Below are 17,670 nucleotides of genomic sequence, written 5' to 3'. Positions count from 1 at the left end.
CTTGCTTGAGCACCTGCTGTCTGCAGGGCCATGCGACCTGCCTGTGCCCCCCCCAGCGGTCTCCCGCGCAGGCCTGGGCCCGCACCCCCTGCTGCTCCCGGCCCCGCCTCCCCTGGGCTGGTGTCCGCTCTCACTCTGACGCTGGACACAGGAGGATGGCCGTGGGGCGGGCCTCCCCCAGCGGCTGTGGCCGTGGCTCAGTCCAGTGGGCGGAGGCGGAGTGGGAGGGCCCCACGTCCCTGACCCCCAGAGGATAGGCCCCAGCAGCCCCGGGTTTGCCCGCAGACGTGGACGAATGCGCCTCTGGCCGGGGCGGCTGTGGGCATCACTGCACCAACCTGGAGGGCTCCTTCCAGTGCTCGTGCGAGGCTGGCTTCCGGCTGGACGAGGACCGCAGGGGCTGTGCCCGTGAGTCTCCACCTCTCACCTCGGGGACCCCGCCTTCTGGGCACTTGCTCCTGGTGCAGGGGTGAGGATGGACCCACCTCAGCGCCCCGTCCCGCTGCGGGCCGGCCCAGGGCAGCGGGGGGGGGGAGGGGCTGGTCTGTAGGGGCATCCTCCAGTCCAGGGTCCTGCCCGGGGGTCCTGGGTGGTCCAGCTCCTGCCCTGCCCGGGTGACACAAGGGACAGAGGACAGCGTCCAAGGGGAAGAGAGCTGCCCCCTCCCCATGCTTGGTCAGGAGTGCAGCTGGGATGATGCCCCCTTGGCCACCACGCTGAGGAGGGGTGCAGCAGGGGCTGCTGGTGGGAGCCCACAGGGTGGGGCTCAGGCTCTGAGCCGCCACTGGGCACTGGGCACCAAGGGGCAGGAGGGTCCAGTACCAAGGGGGACAGGTGGGTGGCAGGGGCTAAGGGGCCTTTGTGCCCCCACCCAGCCCTGGAGATCCCCGAGGTGGACCTGGATGGCCAGCTGCCCTTTGTGCAGCCCCTCCCACATGTCGCAGTGCTCCAGGATGAACGGCCTCACCTCTTCCAAGACGACTATATTGGGGTCCAGGAGGAGGAGGCGGCGGCGGAGGCCCGGGGGGAGCACACGCTGATGGAGAAGTTTGGTGAGAGGCGGGCCCAGCCATGGGGCTTCTGCTCCCGGGGACCAGGGCCAGTGCCCCCTCGGCCCGGCCGCTGCCCTGCTGTGGTCTTGAGCTTGAGGAAGAGCCTGGTAGTAGTCGTGTTTGACCAAGGCTCAGAGGAGGTGCTGGGTTTGCACAGCACACGTGGGGCTGAGCCTGGCTGGACCAGGTAGGCCCTGACGTCCACCCCCCACTGCCCCTGTCTGCCCCCAGTCTGCCTGGACGCCTCCTTTGGCCAGGACTGCAGCCTCACGTGTGACGACTGTCGGAATGGGGGGACCTGCCTCCCGAGCCTGGATGGCTGTGACTGCCCCGAGGGCTGGACCGGCCTCATCTGCGATGAGGGTGAGGCCGCGGGGCTGGGTGGTGTGAGCCCTGGGATCTGCAGGCAGCCACCCTGGGTGGGGGCCCTCAGGACTGGCAGCGCCTGGCGTCTGCCCCTCGCGATGGTCCAGGGCAAGCAGGCCAGCAGCTAAGGCAGGGAAGGGGGTCCGACGAAGAGTAGCTGGTGGGCAGGCCGGTCATGTCCCCATCCTGGGTGAGAGCAGCCATGACCCAGGCCACTCGGCAGGCAGGTCGGTAGCTGGAGTGCCTTTGAGACCTGCTCTCCCAGCCCTGTCCAGTGACCCTGGGCCAGGCCCACGGTGCTGGTCGGTCTCCGGGGCTCTGCCTGCTGAAAGCCCTGCAGAGAAGGTGGATGTGCCGGAGTCCAGAGGGAGAGGATGCGGTGACTGATTAGTGAGGTCTGCCATGTGTTGGGGCCAGGCCAGGGGCTCGGGTGCGGCTGTCTGTTGCTCTGGGCGTCGCTTCTGAACGGGGCGGCTCACACTGCGGGACGGTGTCTCAGGGTCCCTAGAGGGGCTGCTGGGCCCAGAGTCCTTCTGCAGGCCGGTGACCCTCGTGCTTCACCGTCCCCGCCTGCAGCTTGCCCTCCGGACACCTTTGGGAAGAACTGCAGCTTCTCCTGCGCCTGTCGGAACGGCGGGACCTGCAACCCCATGACGGGTGCCTGCCGCTGCCCCCCGGGCGTCGGTGGAGCCCTCTGTGAGGACGGTGGGTGCAGCCCCTCCCGGGACTCTGGAGTGTCCCTGGGGTGGAGGGGATGGGACGCAACCTCTCAGCTGGCCTGCCTGCCTTCTCCTTGCCGCCTGCCTTCCGCGGAGCCGGGAGAGGGAAGGCAACAGCATGCTTCACTGTTTGCTTGTCCTGGGGCCCGACTGTAGCGCAGGGTGAAGACTTGGCAGACTAGCACTTCTGCAGTGGGTTCCCCGTGAGGTAGTGAGCTCCCCGTCCCTGGAAGCATTCCAGTAGAGCTCTTTGGTGGCGGGTGGGATTTGCCTGGGCCCATGGCTGCATGGGACAACACTACTGTCCTTTCGAACTGTGAAGTGTCTACGTTTTTGAAGGAATTCGAGCGTCCCCGTAAATAAGTTTCCCAGGTGACTGACGCTTTACCTTGAAAACTGCAGACCTTCAAAATTCTGCCTCTTGTGTTGGACAGTGTAGCTAATGTGCCGAGAACATCCTGCCTTATCCAGGGGGCAGTTTCAGTCCCTGGACCCCGTGCCCGGGGCTTCGGGGCGGTGGTACCACGGGGCTGTCCTCCTCCTCCCTCTGGTCACACCTCACATGTCCGGCTTTCTTCTCCTTTCTCTTTTAAGGACGCTCGTGGATTAGGATAACCCAGGAGGGTCTTGCCTCCAGATCCTGGGGATTAGATGGGGACGTATTCCGGGGTGACTCTTTAGCTCCCTGCAGCCCTTCAGGACACAGGACTGGGGCAGGAGCGAGCCCGGGGGAGGCACTTTGGGAAGGAAATCCAGATGCCCTTTCCTAGCTGCGGGCCCCCTGAGCCTGGTCTCGGGCTGCTGGCCGGCTGGGGCCGTGTGCCCTGCCTTCTCTGAGGGCCAGAGGTTGGGCTGGGTGACCACCAAGGGGTGGAAGTCAGGATGTGGTAGATGAGGGTCAGACGCAGGACATCGGGATGAGGTCTTTGTGCATGTCCCACGCGTACACTGGAGAATGTGCTTGGCTTTGCGCCCCGGGCGGTTCTCCAGACCACAGACGCTGAGGAGACAGGCCAGCCGGGGCAGAAGGCCATATCCGTGGCTCATCCTGTGTCTGCCCTGTCCTCGTGGTGCCCTTGTCTGCCCCTGGGCCCCTCCCTGTCTGGGATGCAGAGTCCTCAGGCTGCTGGGAGCCCTAAGGTCCTCCGGCCCTGCCCCGGGGGCCTGGGCCGCTCCCGGCTCCTGTGCCAGGCACGGGGGGGTCCTTGGAGCATCTGCACGGGCATGGGGGCGTGTCCGGGTGGGCGCTCAAGAGGCCCTGCCTCCCGCAGGCTGCCCCAAGGGCTTCTACGGCAAACATTGCCACAAGAAGTGTCACTGTGCCAACCGTGGCCGGTGCCACCGCCTATACGGGGCCTGCCTCTGTGACCCGGGGCTCTACGGTCGCTTCTGCCACCTGGGTGAGTCCCCTGCCCGCGGCCGGTGGCCAGGGGGGCGGGGGCCATGCTGCCCACACTCCAGCTCGGGGGTGACTGTTCATCTGCAGAGGGGTCGCAGGGCTCAGCGAGGTCCCCCGGCTGGGATGTGGGCTCCAGGGACCCAGAGCCGTGTCCTCCGGCCTGTGCTGGCCTTCAGGGTGTCTGGGGGGGTGGTCCCCAGCCTTCTGTTGCCTCCTGGCCCCACAATTGGGCTAACGGGTCGGCGGCAGCATGGGTGGGGGCAGGCCTCCCTTGGAAGCTGCCGGGGCACAGGGCTCACCTTGGCTTTTGGAGTTTCCTGGCAGCAGGGGTGAGTCCTGAACCCCCAGAGGAGTCACCCCTCCCTGGTGGGCTGGTGGGCAAACGTGGGTGACGATGAGCAGACTTGATCTGGGAGCTCCGTACTGTACTTTGTAGAAGGATTATTTAAAGGAGGGAGATCGGGATTCTGAGAGCCGCCTGGCTGGGAAGTGGCGTGACCCGGGGCAAGTGCCTGGACCCCGCTGAGACCCTGTTTCTCGTCTATGAAACAGGCACGGTGGTCCCGGGGGCTGGGGGCGGTGCCTCTCTGCGCGGCTAAGGGGGGCTGGAGACCCTGGGACCCTGCAGGTAGGCAGGCCCGCCTGTTGGTTCTGTGGGTGCAGCGTGTCCGCCGTGGGCCTTCGGGCCCGGCTGCTCCGAGGAGTGCCTGTGTGAGCGACAGAACACGCTGACCTGTGACCGGAGGGATGGTAGCTGTTCCTGCAAGGCCGGCTTCAGGGGCGAGCGGTGTCAGGACGGTGAGTGCAGGGCCGCGGGGGGCGGGGCGGGCCGCAAGCTGGCTGAGCCTGCAGGCCCCTCTCCCCTCGTCCCCTGCAGAATGTGTGCCGGGCTTCTTTGGGCCCGGATGCCGACAGGCGTGCACCTGCCCTCAGGGCGTGGCCTGTGACCCCGTCAGCGGCCAGTGTGGGGGGCCGTGTCCTGCCGGCTACCAGGGGAAGGACTGTGATCAAGGTCAGTGGCTGGCCCCAGCGATGCCCAGGGTCGGGTGGGGTGTGGGTCCTCTGGCCCCACCCTGGTCGCCCAGTGGCGACTCCTCACTGGTCTGCCTGTCCCCGTGCCCCCGGTCAGGGCTGCTGGGACGAGAGTGGGTCTGTGTGCCCGGGGCCGGGCCCAGGGAAGGGGTTGCGTCCTCTAACGTTGTTCCCTCCCTACCCCGCCCCCCCACCTGTTAGCTAGAGCATGCTCAGTGCTGGGATCCGGGGGGCTGGCACTCTGTCCTGGTGGGTCTGAGTCTCTGGGACCTTGGCAGCTACTGGAAGCGCCGTCTTGGGCTGGAGGTGCAGCGTGGTGCGCGGCGCATGACGAAGGCCGTCCGCACGGCTGCCCTGGCCTGGGGCTGGAGGGAATGGGTGCAGAGTGGTGGGCCCGCTGGAGGCCCGCCCCGTGTTTACACACCGCAGGCAGCCTGAGTCCTGGGGTGACCCCGGCCCCGCTCACAGGGTGCGGGCAGCTGGGGGCCTTCCGTGGCATATGGTGTGTGTGCTGTCTGCACCTGCTGGCCCCAGGTGGCTGGGGACCACCGGGCCTGTGGGGTGACTGATGTGAGCATGCCTGGGGGCCGGCTGGCTCGACCTCCCCCTGTCCTGTCCCCTCTGGGGAACAAGGAAGGGGCCCTGGGGACCCAGCTGCGCTGAGGGGTCAGCGTCTCCCTCTGCAGCCAGGCTACGTCCCTCCAGAGCGGTGGTCCTGGAGACTGCAATGCTGACCTTGTGCAGGGCTCTCGGGTCCCAGGGGTCCAGGAGGGATATGTGGGGGATCCTGGGATCCCAGCCTGGACCCCCCAGCTCGACGTGCACCCCAAGGGGCTTTGTGGTGTCTGGTGCCCTTTAGCTGCTGCTCTCCTGTCCCTATGAGCTCTGGCGAGTCACAGGCTCCCCACCCAGACCCCTGACTCTTCTCTCGGCCTCTCCCAGACCCCCACGGACACTCAGCGGAGCGCTGGGGCACATGAGCACACATGTGCACCCGCTCCCTGGGCCCGCGGCAGCCGGGCGCTCTCTCCGGAGAAGTGTCCATCCTGCCCGCCGCCCTCTGCAGCGGCCCGTTAGCCTAATGTCCTCCGTGCAATTTCTTATCTTCCACATATGAGTGAAACCATATGATAATTGACTTTCTCTGCTTGACTTATTTCACTTAGCATAATCTTTTGCAGTCCCATCCATGTTGATGTAAAAGTTGGGTATTCATCCTTTCTGATGGCTAAGTAATATTCCGTTGTATATGCGGACCACATCTTTATCCGTTTATCTGTCGATGGACATTTGGGCTCTTTCCATAGTTCGGCTATTGCGGACTTTGCTGCTATGAACATTGGGGTGCATATGGCCCTTCTTTTCACTACATCTGTGTCTTTGGGGTAAATACCCAGGAGCGCAATTGCTGGATCGTGTGGAAGCTCTATTTTCAACTTTTTGAGGAACCTCCATACAGTTTTCCAGAGTGGCTGCACCAGCTTGCATTCCCACCGACAGTGTAGGAGGGTTCCCCTTTCTCCGCATCCTCGCCAACATCTGTCGTTTCCTGCCTTGTTAATTTTAGCCATTCTGACTGGTGTGAGGTGTATCTCATTGTGGTTTTGATTTGAATTTCCCGGGGGGCTAATGATGATCGTTTTTCCATGTGTCTGTTGGCCATGAGCTTTCCTTGCAGCCCAAGGGGGGAGGAACTGCAGGGCTGCCCAGGGTCACCGCCGCCGGCCCGCCCTGCCGTGGCAGGTGCAGCGTGGGGGAGGCTATGCTCGGGCTGGTCAGGGGCTTCCAGCACCCGGGGCTCTGCCTGTCCCCGCAGGGAGGCGCGAGGCTCCCGGCCCCCACATGTTTCGCTGCAGCTCTGCAGTGGGCACAGAGCAGCTGGGCCAGTCCTTCTCTGGAGGCTTGCTCTCCTTGTCTCCGCTCCTCTCCGGGGTCTCGCTGCCCCTCTGCTGGGCAGAGGGGGAGGGGGTCCCAGGACTCCGGGTCCTCCACACTCTCTTAATGTGCCTGGCTCCCGTGGCAGCCCCCGTCCTGCTGGGAGAGGGCCACAGCTGGGGGTAAAGTGGTGTATGCAGGCCCCTACCTCACCCCCCTCACGCGCTTTGGGGATCTGAGACCGAGGGGGCCAGACTTGTCTTGGGCTTCCTGGCTGGGTGGGAGGGGGTAGGAAGGAGGGCAGAGCTGCTGCCAGCTTGCTGCAGGGTGCCCAGAGTCTGTCCTGCACCCCTCCCCCCGAGCAGGTCCGCCCCGCCCATGTGCCCTGTGCTCTGCGTGCTCTGTGGTCACCGGGGGCCCTGGCTGAGCCCAGCAGCCCTGCTGGGGCAGGGGGCAGCCCCACAAGGAGGCCCTTGCGGTTCCTCCCTGCAGAGTTCCCCGGGGGGGATATTTGGCTCCCGTGGGGGGCACCCTGCAACCGGGTCATGGGGCAAGGACTGTGCCCTCCAGGGAGGACTGGGGACGGCTGGGGGCAGGTGAGCGGCTGTGGTGTCCTGCGACACTCTCCCTTCCCCGTGCTACACGACTCTGGGTGGTCACAGCCCTGGACCGAGTTTGGGGGTCCTGCAGCCTGCAGAGCCCAGGCCCGTGCTTAGCAGCTGAGGGCCCATGCCGAGCCGCCCTTGGGTCTGAGCTGGGGGGTCTGCGCTGACCTGGGTGCCCCCGGGTCCGGTCAGCTGCGGTGCCAGCTTGGCCAGCAGAGCCCCGGGCACTCCTGGGGGCTGTGCTTTGCCCTCCAGGCTGCCTGCCCACCGCCCGTCCTGGGGCAGGGGCCCCTCTTCTGGGGATGGTGCTCTGCAGCCTGCGGCCCACAGGGGAGTTGGGGGTTCCCATGAGCCGTTCCTCCCCCTCCCTGGGCCGTGGTGCAGGGCCAGTGCCATGTCAGACAGGGCCAGGAAGGCCCCAGGCCAGACTGACTGCCTGTGGGGGGGCTAGATTGTCCCGAGGGCCGCTGGGGGCTCGGCTGCCAGGAGATCTGCCCGGCGTGTGAGCATGGTGCTACGTGTGAGCCTGGGACCGGAGCCTGCCTGTGTCCCCCCGGTTACGTGGGCAGCCGCTGCCAGGACTGTGAGTACGGGGCCCCCTGACCTGCGGGACGTCAGCCCCTGGCCTGAGCCCGGCCGCCCTGCTGGCTGACCCTCCCCTGCCCTGCAGCGTGCCCCGCAGGCTGGTTTGGGCCCAGCTGCCAGACGAGGTGCTCCTGTGCCAACGATAGGAACTGCCACCCGGAGACCGGACATTGCAGCTGTGCCCCTGGATGGACCGGCCTCGGCTGCCAGAGCGGTGGGTGGCCCGGGCTCGGGGGGGCTGGGAGCAGCAGGAGGCCCGGTGCCTGGCCTGGCCGCGGGGCCGTGCTCTGCTGGGCTGACTCGGGCTGTGTTGCAGCCTGTGACGACGGGCGCTGGGGACCCGACTGCAGCCACCCCTGCACCTGCAGCCCAGGCCACGGGAGCTGCGACGCGGTCAGCGGCCTGTGTGTGTGTGAGGCCGGCTACACGGGCCCGCGGTGCGAGCAGCGTGAGTCCCGGGCCGCCCACAGCCACGCACCCACGCACGTGCACGCACGCCCACGCGACCACACACCAGGGGCTCTGGTCCTGCCCTTCTGTCCGTGGGACGGGCGGAGGGTCTCCTCCCCTGAGCTCCCCCAGGTCCCCCTGTCCCGCCGGGCCCAGGCACCCCCAGCCTACCTGGGTCTTTGAGGTGCACCTGGAGCAGCGGGCCGGGAGGGCAGGGAGGGGCCACCTGGCACCTGGAGGAGGGCAGGACCAAGGGCCATGGCCTTCCGAGTGTGTCCCCCACTGCCCTAGGCTGGGGCAGCTCCAGAGGTCATGCCTGGGCGCCTACCCCTCTGGGCGCCGGCTCAGTCCTTAGTTGGGCAGGCAGGGGCGCGTGCCCACGGTCCCCTCCCCGGCTGGGCCAGCAGAGGTGTAGGCGAGTCTGGGTTGGTCTCCCCCGCTCCAGCTGACCGTGGGCCGGGGCTGCGTGTCTCAGGGTGTCCCCAGGGCCGCTTTGGGCCGGGCTGTGGGCGGCAGTGTCAGTGTGAGCACGGGGCGGCCTGTGACCACGTCAGCGGGGCGTGCACCTGCCCGGCCGGCTGGAGGGGAGCCTTCTGTGAACGCGGTGAGCTGGGGCGTGTGTGTGGGCTGGCGGGCGGACCCTGCCACCCCGGCCGTGTCCCATCACCACCCGCTCTCTGCAGCCTGCCCGGCGGGCTTCTTCGGCCTGGATTGCCGCGGTGTCTGTGACTGAGCCCCTGGGGCCCCCTGTGACTCTGTGGGCGGCTCCTGCCTCTGCCCTGCTGGCCGCCGGGGCCCCCGCTGTGCGCAGGGTGCGTGAGGCCAGGCGGGCCTGGGGGCTCCAGGAGAGGGGCCGCCGGCGTGTCAGGCCCTCTGTGTGGCCACCCTAGGGGTGCTCAGGCCCGAGGGGAGGGAAGCTTGCCCAGCTGCCGCAGATCTGCTGCAGCGCCCCCAGACCCCTGACGGTCCCCCCCACCCCACAGCCTGCCCCGCCCCCACCTACGGACACAACTGCAGCCAGACCTGCTCCTGCTTCAACGGGGCCTCCTGTGACCCCGTCCACGGACAGTGCCGCTGCAGCCCTGGCTGGATGGGCCCCACCTGCCTGGAGCGTAAGCACCCCCCAGGAGTCTGGGACCAGGGCTTGTGGCAGCCCCTCCCTGTTCCACGCGGGGTCACGTGGGTGCGGGCTGCTGGTGGACAGGAGTCTCAGCAGGAGCAGCGGGCGGGGGGCTGGGGCCTGGCACCGGGGGGGACGGGTCGGCAGGGAGGTGCCGAGCTCCGCAGGGCTGGGTTGGTGGGCCCGGGGTGGCCCGGGGCGGCTTGTCGTAGAGGCAGCCCTGGGAGAGGTCCTCCCCACGACGTCTGCTGTTGGGTTTTGGGGGGCCGGGGAGGTGCAGAATCACTGGGGCTGACGCTCGCTGGGGGCGGCGTGGGGCCTGCTGGGCTGGGCTGCTGCGAGTTGCTCCCTTCCACCGCAGCCTGCCCCACGGGCTTGTACGGCCCCAGCTGTGAGCACGCCTGCCTCTGCCAGCATGGGGGCACCTGTGACCCCGTGTCAGGCCACTGCACGTGCCCAGAGGGCTGGGCTGGCCTGGCCTGCGAGCAGGGTGAGCCCGGGTCAGGCAGAGGAGGAGGCGGGACCCGGGAGCCAGGGCGGGTGCCCCAAAGCATGCTGGCCCACCCCGCTCTCTGTGGGCAAAGAGCTTTCTGCCGGCGGGTCTGCGGTGTGACCTCCCCCCAGGCCCCTCCCCTTCTCCAGGCTGGGGCCCCAGGCTCTGGGTGCAGGAAGCACGGGTGGGGTGGGGTCTCCTGGGCCCTGGGGCATGGGGCACTGCTGGGGAACTGTGCCCCGCAGAGTGCCTCCCCGGGCGCTTCGGAGCCGGCTGCGAGCACAGTTGCGGATGTCTCAACGGCGGCCTCTGTGAGCGGCGCTCGGGCCACTGCCTCTGCCCAGCTGGCTGGACCGGGGACAAGTGTCAGAGCCGTGAGTGGGCCGGGTTGGGGGCTGGGGCGCGGGGGGAGGCCAGGAGGCCCTGCTGGTCCTGTCAAGGGGTGGCCTGAGCCTCGCTCCAGGGTGCAGGGCCCGTGAGCTGGTCCCTTGGCAGGTGGGGGCAGGGGCTGCCGTCCGAGCTCCCAGCGGTCCCCGGTGGGAGGGGCGGGGGGCGGTTGGCCCTGCTCGCACCCTGGCGCCGGACTCAGCCCTCTGCCTTGTCTCGCCCACTGCAGCCTGTGCTGAGGGTACGTTTGGGGCACACTGTGAGGAGCGCTGTGCCTGCCAGCGGGGGGCCACCTGCCACCACGTGACGGGGGCCTGCCTCTGCCCCCCGGGGTGGAGAGGCTCGCGCTGTGAGAACGGTGAGCCCCTCGGCTCCACCAGCACCCACGGGGCCCGCCGCTCGGGGGGGGCGGGTCTTGGCACAGTGATCCCTCCGGGCTGCCCTGGCCCCAGGCCTCCCCACCACCCCCGCACCGGCTTCCCGCAGCCTGCCCGCTTGGCCGGTTCGGAGAGGCCTGTGCCCAGCGCTGCCTGTGCCCGCCTGGCGCCGCCTGCCACCACGTCACCGGGGAGTGCCGCTGCCCACCAGGCTCCACGGGGCCCGGCTGTGAGCAGGGTAGGTGACCCCACCCAGGGGGGCAGAGCGGCTGGTAGCTGAGGTGCATGGACCCCCGAGCTGCACCCGAAACCTCCACCCCCAGACGGGGCCACGTGGGGGGCGTGTTCCTGAGCTGGGCCAGGACTGACCTCTCCCGCCTACACCCCAGCCTGCCCACCCGGCCCCTCTGGGGAGAGCTGTGGGCAGAAGTGCCATTGTCCCGGCGAGAACCAAGCCGCCAGGTTGTCCTCAGGAGGGACTGCTCATCCCTCAGGGGGTGGGGGTGGGATGCCAGGGGGCGAGGCCTGGCCCCTGGCCTCTGGCACCTGCCTGTGTCCCTGCAGAATGCCCCCCCGGGCGCTTTGGGCCTGGCTGTGAGCAGCAGTGTGAGTGTGTCCACGGGGACTCCTGCGACGCAGCCACCGGGGCCTGCCTCTGCCCTGCTGGGTTCCTGGGGGCCAACTGCAGCCTGCGTGAGTGGCTGGGGGGACGGAGGGGGTGGTTGCTCCCTGGGCCTCCGTGGGCAGGGCCCCCCAGCCAGCCTGTGGGGAAGACAGCCCCTGACCGTCTGTCTTCCTGACTCTCCTGCTGGGCCTGGCCCCAGGCCGGGCTGAGGTGGGGGTGTCCGTGTGACCCCAGTGTCCGTGCCGGCCAGCTCTGTCCTCCCCCCCGCCCCGCACTGGCCATGCTCAGCAGCGTTTGTGCACCTCTGTGCAGACGGAGGCCAGCTAGGCATCCCGCCGAGGAGTCTCCATCGGGCTGGGAGCCTGGCTGGGCCAGCAGGAGTGGGGTGGGGGGCAGCAGTTAGTCACTGTCCCTGCAGAGCCGGCCTGGCCCCCAGCAGACCTGCGGGTGGAGGGGAGATGCCAGGGCGGGCAGGGGCACGGGAGGTCCCCGCAGGCCATCTCTGGGCTGACGTGGCAGAGAGAAGGGGAGCTGGCAGGGGTGGCCACCGTCCTCTTTCCTCCCGGCAGCCTGTCCACAGGGCCGCTTCGGCCCCAGCTGCGCCCACGTGTGCAGGTGTGGGCAGGGAGCATTCTGTGACCCTGTGACTGGCATCTGCACCTGCCCCCCCGGGAGGACTGGCGTCCACTGTGAGCACGGTGAGCGCCCGCTCTGCCTGCCCTTCCGCGTTTCACAGATGCCACTGCGTCCGGCCGGTGGGGGGCTGATGGGGAGAAGCCATGGGTGCCCCCGGGGAGAGCCAGGCCCTGGAGCCTGGTGGTGCATTCGCACCAGCCGAGCCTCCACTGACCCGTCAAGTGGCTGGTGGGGGCTGGACAGGTTCCAACCCAGAGCCTCCTCGCAGGAGGGTCCAGCGGCTATTTTGTCTGAGGACAAAGCCAGCTGCCTGGCTCAGGTCCCGTGGCGCAGGGTCCTGCTGGGCCTGGAGGCCGGGGGCCCCAGGTGGAGGCCCGGGGCACAGGGCGTGGTGGGGGAAAGGGGGTGACCCCAGGAGCAGTCATGGGGCTCCCCCTGTGATGGCAGGCCCAGTCCCCATGGCCACAGCTACGGCCCCTTGGCCTGGCTCCCGTATCCTGGTAGGTCAGAGCACTCTGCCAGCCTCTGGTCCTCCCGCATCAAGGGGTCAGTGAGCTCCCCACCGACCCCCCAGTTCTTAGCCGGTGGCAGCGGAGTCCTAAGCCCTGCGGCCTGGCTGCAGCTAGGCCGTGTCCATGGCTCCAGGGAAGTTCAGTAGCCACGGGTCAATCAGATCGTGATCAGGGGCCATCTGGAGAGCCAGGCCGCCCGGCTGCCTCCGCCTGGAGGATGTGCCTGTGCAGAGGGCCCCCGCCTCCAGGAAGGCTGCCCTAACCAGCTCCCGCCAGCTGGGCAGGCGCTCCCTGCCCCTCCTCGGTGCGCGGAGAGGGTGGAGGCATGGGTGGGCCCGGCTGCTGTCAGCTCCCTGCTCGCCTGCGGCAGAGGCTGGCCCTGGCTCGGGTTTGTGGAATGGAGGCCAGGTGTGGTGGGGACTGTCCCAGAGCGTGTCCGGCCCTGGCCCGGAGCTCTGAGCGGCGCCTGACTCCTGCCCCCAGGCTGCCCTCAGGACCGGTTTGGCGTGAGCTGTGAGCGCGTGTGTCCCTGCAGGAATGGCGGTCTGTGCAATGCGGCCAATGGTCACTGCTTTTGCGGCCTGGGCTGGACGGGGCCGCACTGTGAGCTGGGTGAGCAGGCGGGCCGCGCCCTGGGCGGGCAGGGGGCTGGCTCTGGACCCCTGGGGGAGCCCCGGGCTCAGGAGCTCTGTGTGGGGCTGCCGTGGGGCTGGGCGAGGACCCCGGGGTCGCAAGAAGCAGACTGGTGCCCAGGGGCCATCCCTCGGGCCCCCTGCCCTTGGGCCCCTGCCCTTGCGCTGCTGAGGCCGACCCGCCGCCTCTCCCCCCAGCCTGCCCTCCTGGCCGCTACGGTGCCGCCTGCCGTCTGCAGTGCTCTTGCCAAAACAACGGCACGTGCGAGCCCACCACGGGCACTTGCCACTGCGGCCCCGGCTTCTACGGCCAGGCCTGCCAGCACTGTGAGTCCTGGGGTGGGGACCCCGGCCCCGGTGGCTGTTCCGCATGGGACATCGGGGCCAGCGTGGGCTTCCCCATGGCCGCTGTCCCTGTCCCTCCCCATGGCGGCCGGTGAGACAAGGCCCGGCCCCACTCCCTGTGGGACTCGAGGCCAGAGGTCCCTGGCTCGGGGCCCATGAGAGCAGGGGGACCTCCCACCGAAGCCCCAGCCGCGATGGGGGGTCCAGGCCTGGGTGGGAGAAAGGGGGAGCGCGAGCCTCTGAAGCAGGACCTGTGCTCACTCGGGGCGGGCTGAGGTAGGGGCTCTAACGGGGGTGTCCCTCAGTCTGTCCCCCCGGCTTCCACGGGGCCGGCTGCCGGGCAGCGTGTGAGTGTCAGCACGGGGCCCCTTGCCACCCCGTCAGCGGCCAGTGTGTCTGCCCCGCCGGCTTCTACGGCCAGCTCTGTGAGAGGGGTGAGTGCTCCGTGTTCCCACGTGCTCCCTGGCCCTGTCCTGTCTGGTAGGGGACAGGAGGGGACACTGAGTCCACTGCCCCTGTCCAGGGTGCGAGCCAGGCTCTTTTGGAGAGGGCTGCCGCCAGCGCTGTGACTGCAGGGCGGGGGCACCCTGCGACCCCGTCACCGGCCAGTGCCTGTGTCCCCCGGGGCGCACAGGGGCCGCCTGTGACCTCGGTGAGTCTGGGGTCCCCTTGGCGGAGCACGGGCGCGGGTCTCTGCTGGTGGCAAGGGGGAGCTCTGCCCTGCCCTGGCCTGGGCGCTGTGCCCCCGGCGCCCGTCCTGCCCCTCTGTGGGGGCGTGCCCAGCGTGGGGCTCCTGCTCAGGGATGTCAAGGCCTCGCCCTGCTCTCTGGCCAGAACGGGGGCCCCGGTGAGGTGCGAGGGAGACCGTCCCGATCTGCCAGCCTGCTCGGGCATGGGAGGGGCTGTCCGCTGCAGGCTGCACGCACGATCTCACCGTTGTGTGTTCCTCTTGACTGGGGACGGGCATCCCTGACTGCCAGGCGCCCCCCTTTGTCAGCCCCGGGCCTGTGCAGGTGCCCAGTACCTGGCGCCTTCCCAGGTGGGAGCTCCCACAGGGCAGGGAGAGTGAGGCCCAGAGGCCCTTGCTCCGCCCACCCCTACCCAGAGGGCCTGGGGTGCCCTGGCCAGAGCAGGTGGGATGGCCCTCAGGCCTGTGTCTCCCACTCCCTCCTGCCTGCAGACTGCACAGCGGGCTTCTTCGGGCCGGGCTGTGCCCTGCGCTGCGGCTGTGGGGCTGGGGCTGCCTGCGACCCCGTCAGTGGGCTGTGCACCGTGTGAATGGCTCCCTGGGGCCCACCTGCCAGCAAGGTGAGTCAGGCTCCCGAGGGGGAGGCGGGAAGACAGCGTGCTCCCCGGCCCGGCCCCGGCGCGGACCCGCTCCTCCCCCGCCCCCCCCAGAGCTGAGCAGCCAGCCTAGCTGGTGAGAATGTCACCACCCGCCCCCCGCACCTGTCCCCCCGGTACCCGAGGTGTCTGCCTGGCTTCTCACGGGCGGGGTGTGGGCCTTGTAGCGGCTGGACGGCAGGTGGGGCGGGGTTCTGCCGGGCCAGCAGCCCCCAGCCCTGTGGGTGGGCGGATGATCCAGGGTAGCTGGGCGCTGACCCCCCGCCTTGCCCCGCATGTGTGTGCACGGGGGCGTGATGGTGCGCCCCTGCCTACGTGTGCTTCAGTCTGTGTGTGCAGGCCAGTGCCCACCGGCAACCCCCCAACCCCGGGCGGTGGGGGAGGGTGCTGTGACAGCCGCCTGGCCTCAGCCCCCACGGCCCCCGGGGGAGCGTGCATCTGCAGGCAGAACTTGGGGTGCCCTGGAGCCCCCTGGTCAGCTCGCCCAGGCCCAGGCTGCTGAAGGGAGGGGGGTCATGTGCTGGGAGGGTTGCGTCCGGGCCCGCGGGGATGGGGGGGCCAAGCCGTGAGTGGGGATTCCAGATGGGCCCACGGCCTGGGAACCCCACAGGCGGGCTGGATCTTATGTATGCACGTTTTTGCGCCCCTGGGAGGCAGCCCTGGCCCGCGACTGTTAGGAGCCCCAGGCGCGGGGTCTCCTGGCGGGCGGAGGCGGCCCTGGACGGAGCGCCCCCCTGGCGGCACCTGGTGGCCGTCTGTGGTACTGCACCGCAGGCCCCAAGGTGGTCCCCGCAGCCGGGCGTGTAGCTGGGGTCTGGGACCTGGGTCACCCTTCAGGCCCGTGGGAAGGAGGAGAGGCTAGGCTGTGCTGCCTCGCAGTCCTAGGCTCTGCCCCCTGCCCTGGAGTGGACTGGTGCCTCCTAACAAAGCCCCTCCCAGCCCTCCATGCTGCTGGGCTGGGGGAACTGGGAGCTTTCATTTGGGGAGGGGGGGAGGCCCTGCTGTTTGCGAAGGTGTGAGCAGGGGAGGGGAGAGGCTTTGCTGGGAGGAGCCTTCGGGCCCAGGTGGGAGAATGGCATTTGCATTTGGGGGCGCCACTGGCCTATGACTGGCAGACGGAGGTCAGAGGAGGGATGAGGGTTGCACACTTTTCTAGAACCGGGGTCCCACAGGGCAGCAGGCCATCCAGAACCTGGACCTCAGAGATGAGGCTGGGCAGAAGCTGGGGAGGAAGGGGGCCGTCTCCCCTCTGGGCTGGAGCTGGAAGGGCAGGAGGGGACATGGGAAGTGTGAGCCCAGAGCTTGGGCAGCTTCAAGAGTTTCTGCCTGCCCTGGCACTGACCCTCGTTCCCCCTGTTCTTCCGCCTGCCCTGGCACTGACCCTCGTTTCCCCTGTCCCTACAGCGGCCTTACAACCAGCTTCTCATGAACCAGCACTTGGGCTCGGCAGCCGGGCAGAGAAACCCTCGCTCAGAGGCAGCCGCAAGCAGGTCCTTCTTCCAGGCGCTTCGCTGACGACCGAGGAGGGGCGCCTGGGGGCCGGCCAGGACTCCGGCCCAGACTGCCCGGCCCTGCGGCCCCGCACTGGGCAAGGAGCGGCTGGCCGCGGGGAGGGAGGCCCTGCCTGGCCTAGCTCCAAGGGGCCCAGGCGAGTGGGCCCGGCCTCGGGCTGTGTAGCACACAGCTGCGCTGGCCGCACGTGCTGAGGAAGCCCTCCCCCCGCCCCCCAGCCGCCCCCTCCATGGCCCTGGGTCAGGACTGAGGGCAGGCATGGCTGCAGGTGCAGGCAGGGGTCCCTGCCCTCTGAGCAGGTTCTTCTGGTGCTAGGCCCTGGGACTGCTGCGCTCAGCCCGTTTACCTGGAATCGTGGCCCACTGTATTTATGGAGAAGTATTTATGGGCAGCCGGCCATGCCCACTGCGCCCCTGGGCACCGACAGGCTGCCCCTCCCTGCCTGCCCCAGGAAACCCTGCTGCAGGACTTTGCCCCTCCCCCCCCTCCGCGGGGCCTCTGGGCGGCGGGCTCCAGTACATGTGAAACCCAGAAACTTAAGAAAGAAGCTGCCGCTTCCTTGTGGCCTGTGTGTTCGCTGCTTTGGGCTCATGGTGCTGGTGTCCCAGTGTGTCAGCAGGAGTGTGTTTGGACAGGAACGTCCTCCGGACCAGGGAGGCCCCACAGGCGCCCGGCCCCAGCTGGTCCCTGCCCCTCCCTGGGGGTGGGGGTGGCACACGAGGAGAGTTGGGGTGTGTCCTGGCTCCTGGTGCTCTAGAGGGGCGCGCGGGGCTGGTCTGCGTGTGGGAGCATGGCCCCGCGGGGAGGAGGCTGGCCCGAGCACATGGGTGATGTGGGGGGGCAACATGGGCACCCCACCCCTCCTGTCTTGAGGGTGGAAACAGCAGAGGGGGGTGCCCAGTAGACTGGGTTGGACCCAGATGGCCACACCGGGCACTTAGGGTCTGGGCTGTAGCCCCCAGTCGCCCCCCAACACCAGCCCAGCTAGCAGATACCCTCAAGGCAAAGGGTCTTGCTGAGTGAAATGAGGAGGGTTCTGGCAGCCATGTCCCCTTAAACAGACAACTAGGGAACGGCCCGTAGCAGAGAAAGCCAGTTAATGGGCTGCAGTGTTCAGGCTTTCAAGTAAATGTAATGAGGGCCCCAGGACAGGACGGGGGGCCAGGCTGGTGACCATACAGGAAGAAGCTGTTCTGGGAGGAACAGGGGCTGGACAGTGGGCTCTGTAGTCCAGGGCCTCTGCTGAGAGCGGCAGGGAGGCTCGGAGGGAGGGGACACCAGAGGAGGAAGGTTAATGGAAGTGGAGGAGGGGAGGCGTTAACCTCCTCTAATGAAGCTCTAGAACGAGAGGGAAAAAGTCGGCAGGAAGCAACAACAGAGGTGAATGATCTCAGACTGAAAGGGCTCCACACGGCAGAACAGGAGTAAGCCACTCATGCTCTAAAGAATTTTAAGGAAATCACCAGCAAGGAGATCCTAAAAGGCCCAGGAAAAAAGAACAGAGATCCGCGTGGCATCAGACTTGAAACTCTGGAAACCAGGACAGTGACGTTCTGTTCTCAAAGCACCAAAGAAAAATTTTTGAAACTCGAAATGTATGTGTT

General features: G+C 68.2%; 1 protein-coding gene across 1 annotated transcript in view; it reads left to right on the top strand.

Moving 5' to 3' along the window:
• The window catches only part of MEGF6 (multiple EGF like domains 6), an 86,343-nt gene extending 69,713 nt beyond the window's left edge, over positions 1-16,630 (top strand). The window contains 25 exon segments of the mRNA XM_081817328.1: positions 286-408; positions 876-1,052; positions 1,284-1,415; positions 1,995-2,123; positions 3,409-3,537; positions 4,200-4,334; positions 4,414-4,548; positions 7,500-7,631; positions 7,719-7,847; positions 7,950-8,081; positions 8,559-8,687; positions 8,767-8,895; positions 9,067-9,195; positions 9,565-9,693; positions 9,942-10,070; positions 10,313-10,441; positions 10,570-10,698; positions 11,025-11,153; positions 11,655-11,783; positions 12,717-12,845; positions 13,064-13,192; positions 13,516-13,644; positions 13,734-13,862; positions 14,391-14,518; positions 15,959-16,630. Coding sequence (XP_081673454.1) covers positions 286-408; positions 876-1,052; positions 1,284-1,415; positions 1,995-2,123; positions 3,409-3,537; positions 4,200-4,334; positions 4,414-4,548; positions 7,500-7,631; positions 7,719-7,847; positions 7,950-8,081; positions 8,559-8,687; positions 8,767-8,895; positions 9,067-9,195; positions 9,565-9,693; positions 9,942-10,070; positions 10,313-10,441; positions 10,570-10,698; positions 11,025-11,153; positions 11,655-11,783; positions 12,717-12,845; positions 13,064-13,192; positions 13,516-13,644; positions 13,734-13,862; positions 14,391-14,488 — 3,128 coding nt within the window. The 3' untranslated portion in view covers positions 14,489-14,518; positions 15,959-16,630.
• Positions 16,631-17,670: the final 1,040 nt, after the last annotated feature.

Source organism: Leptonychotes weddellii, chromosome 4 (genome assembly GCF_054177405.1).
Source record: "Leptonychotes weddellii isolate Sample4059 chromosome 4, ASM5417740v2, whole genome shotgun sequence".
Classification (NCBI taxonomy): Eukaryota; Metazoa; Chordata; class Mammalia; order Carnivora; family Phocidae; genus Leptonychotes; species Leptonychotes weddellii.
Note: the sequence above shows the minus strand (reverse complement) of the source record. Positions and strands in the feature narration are given on the sequence as shown.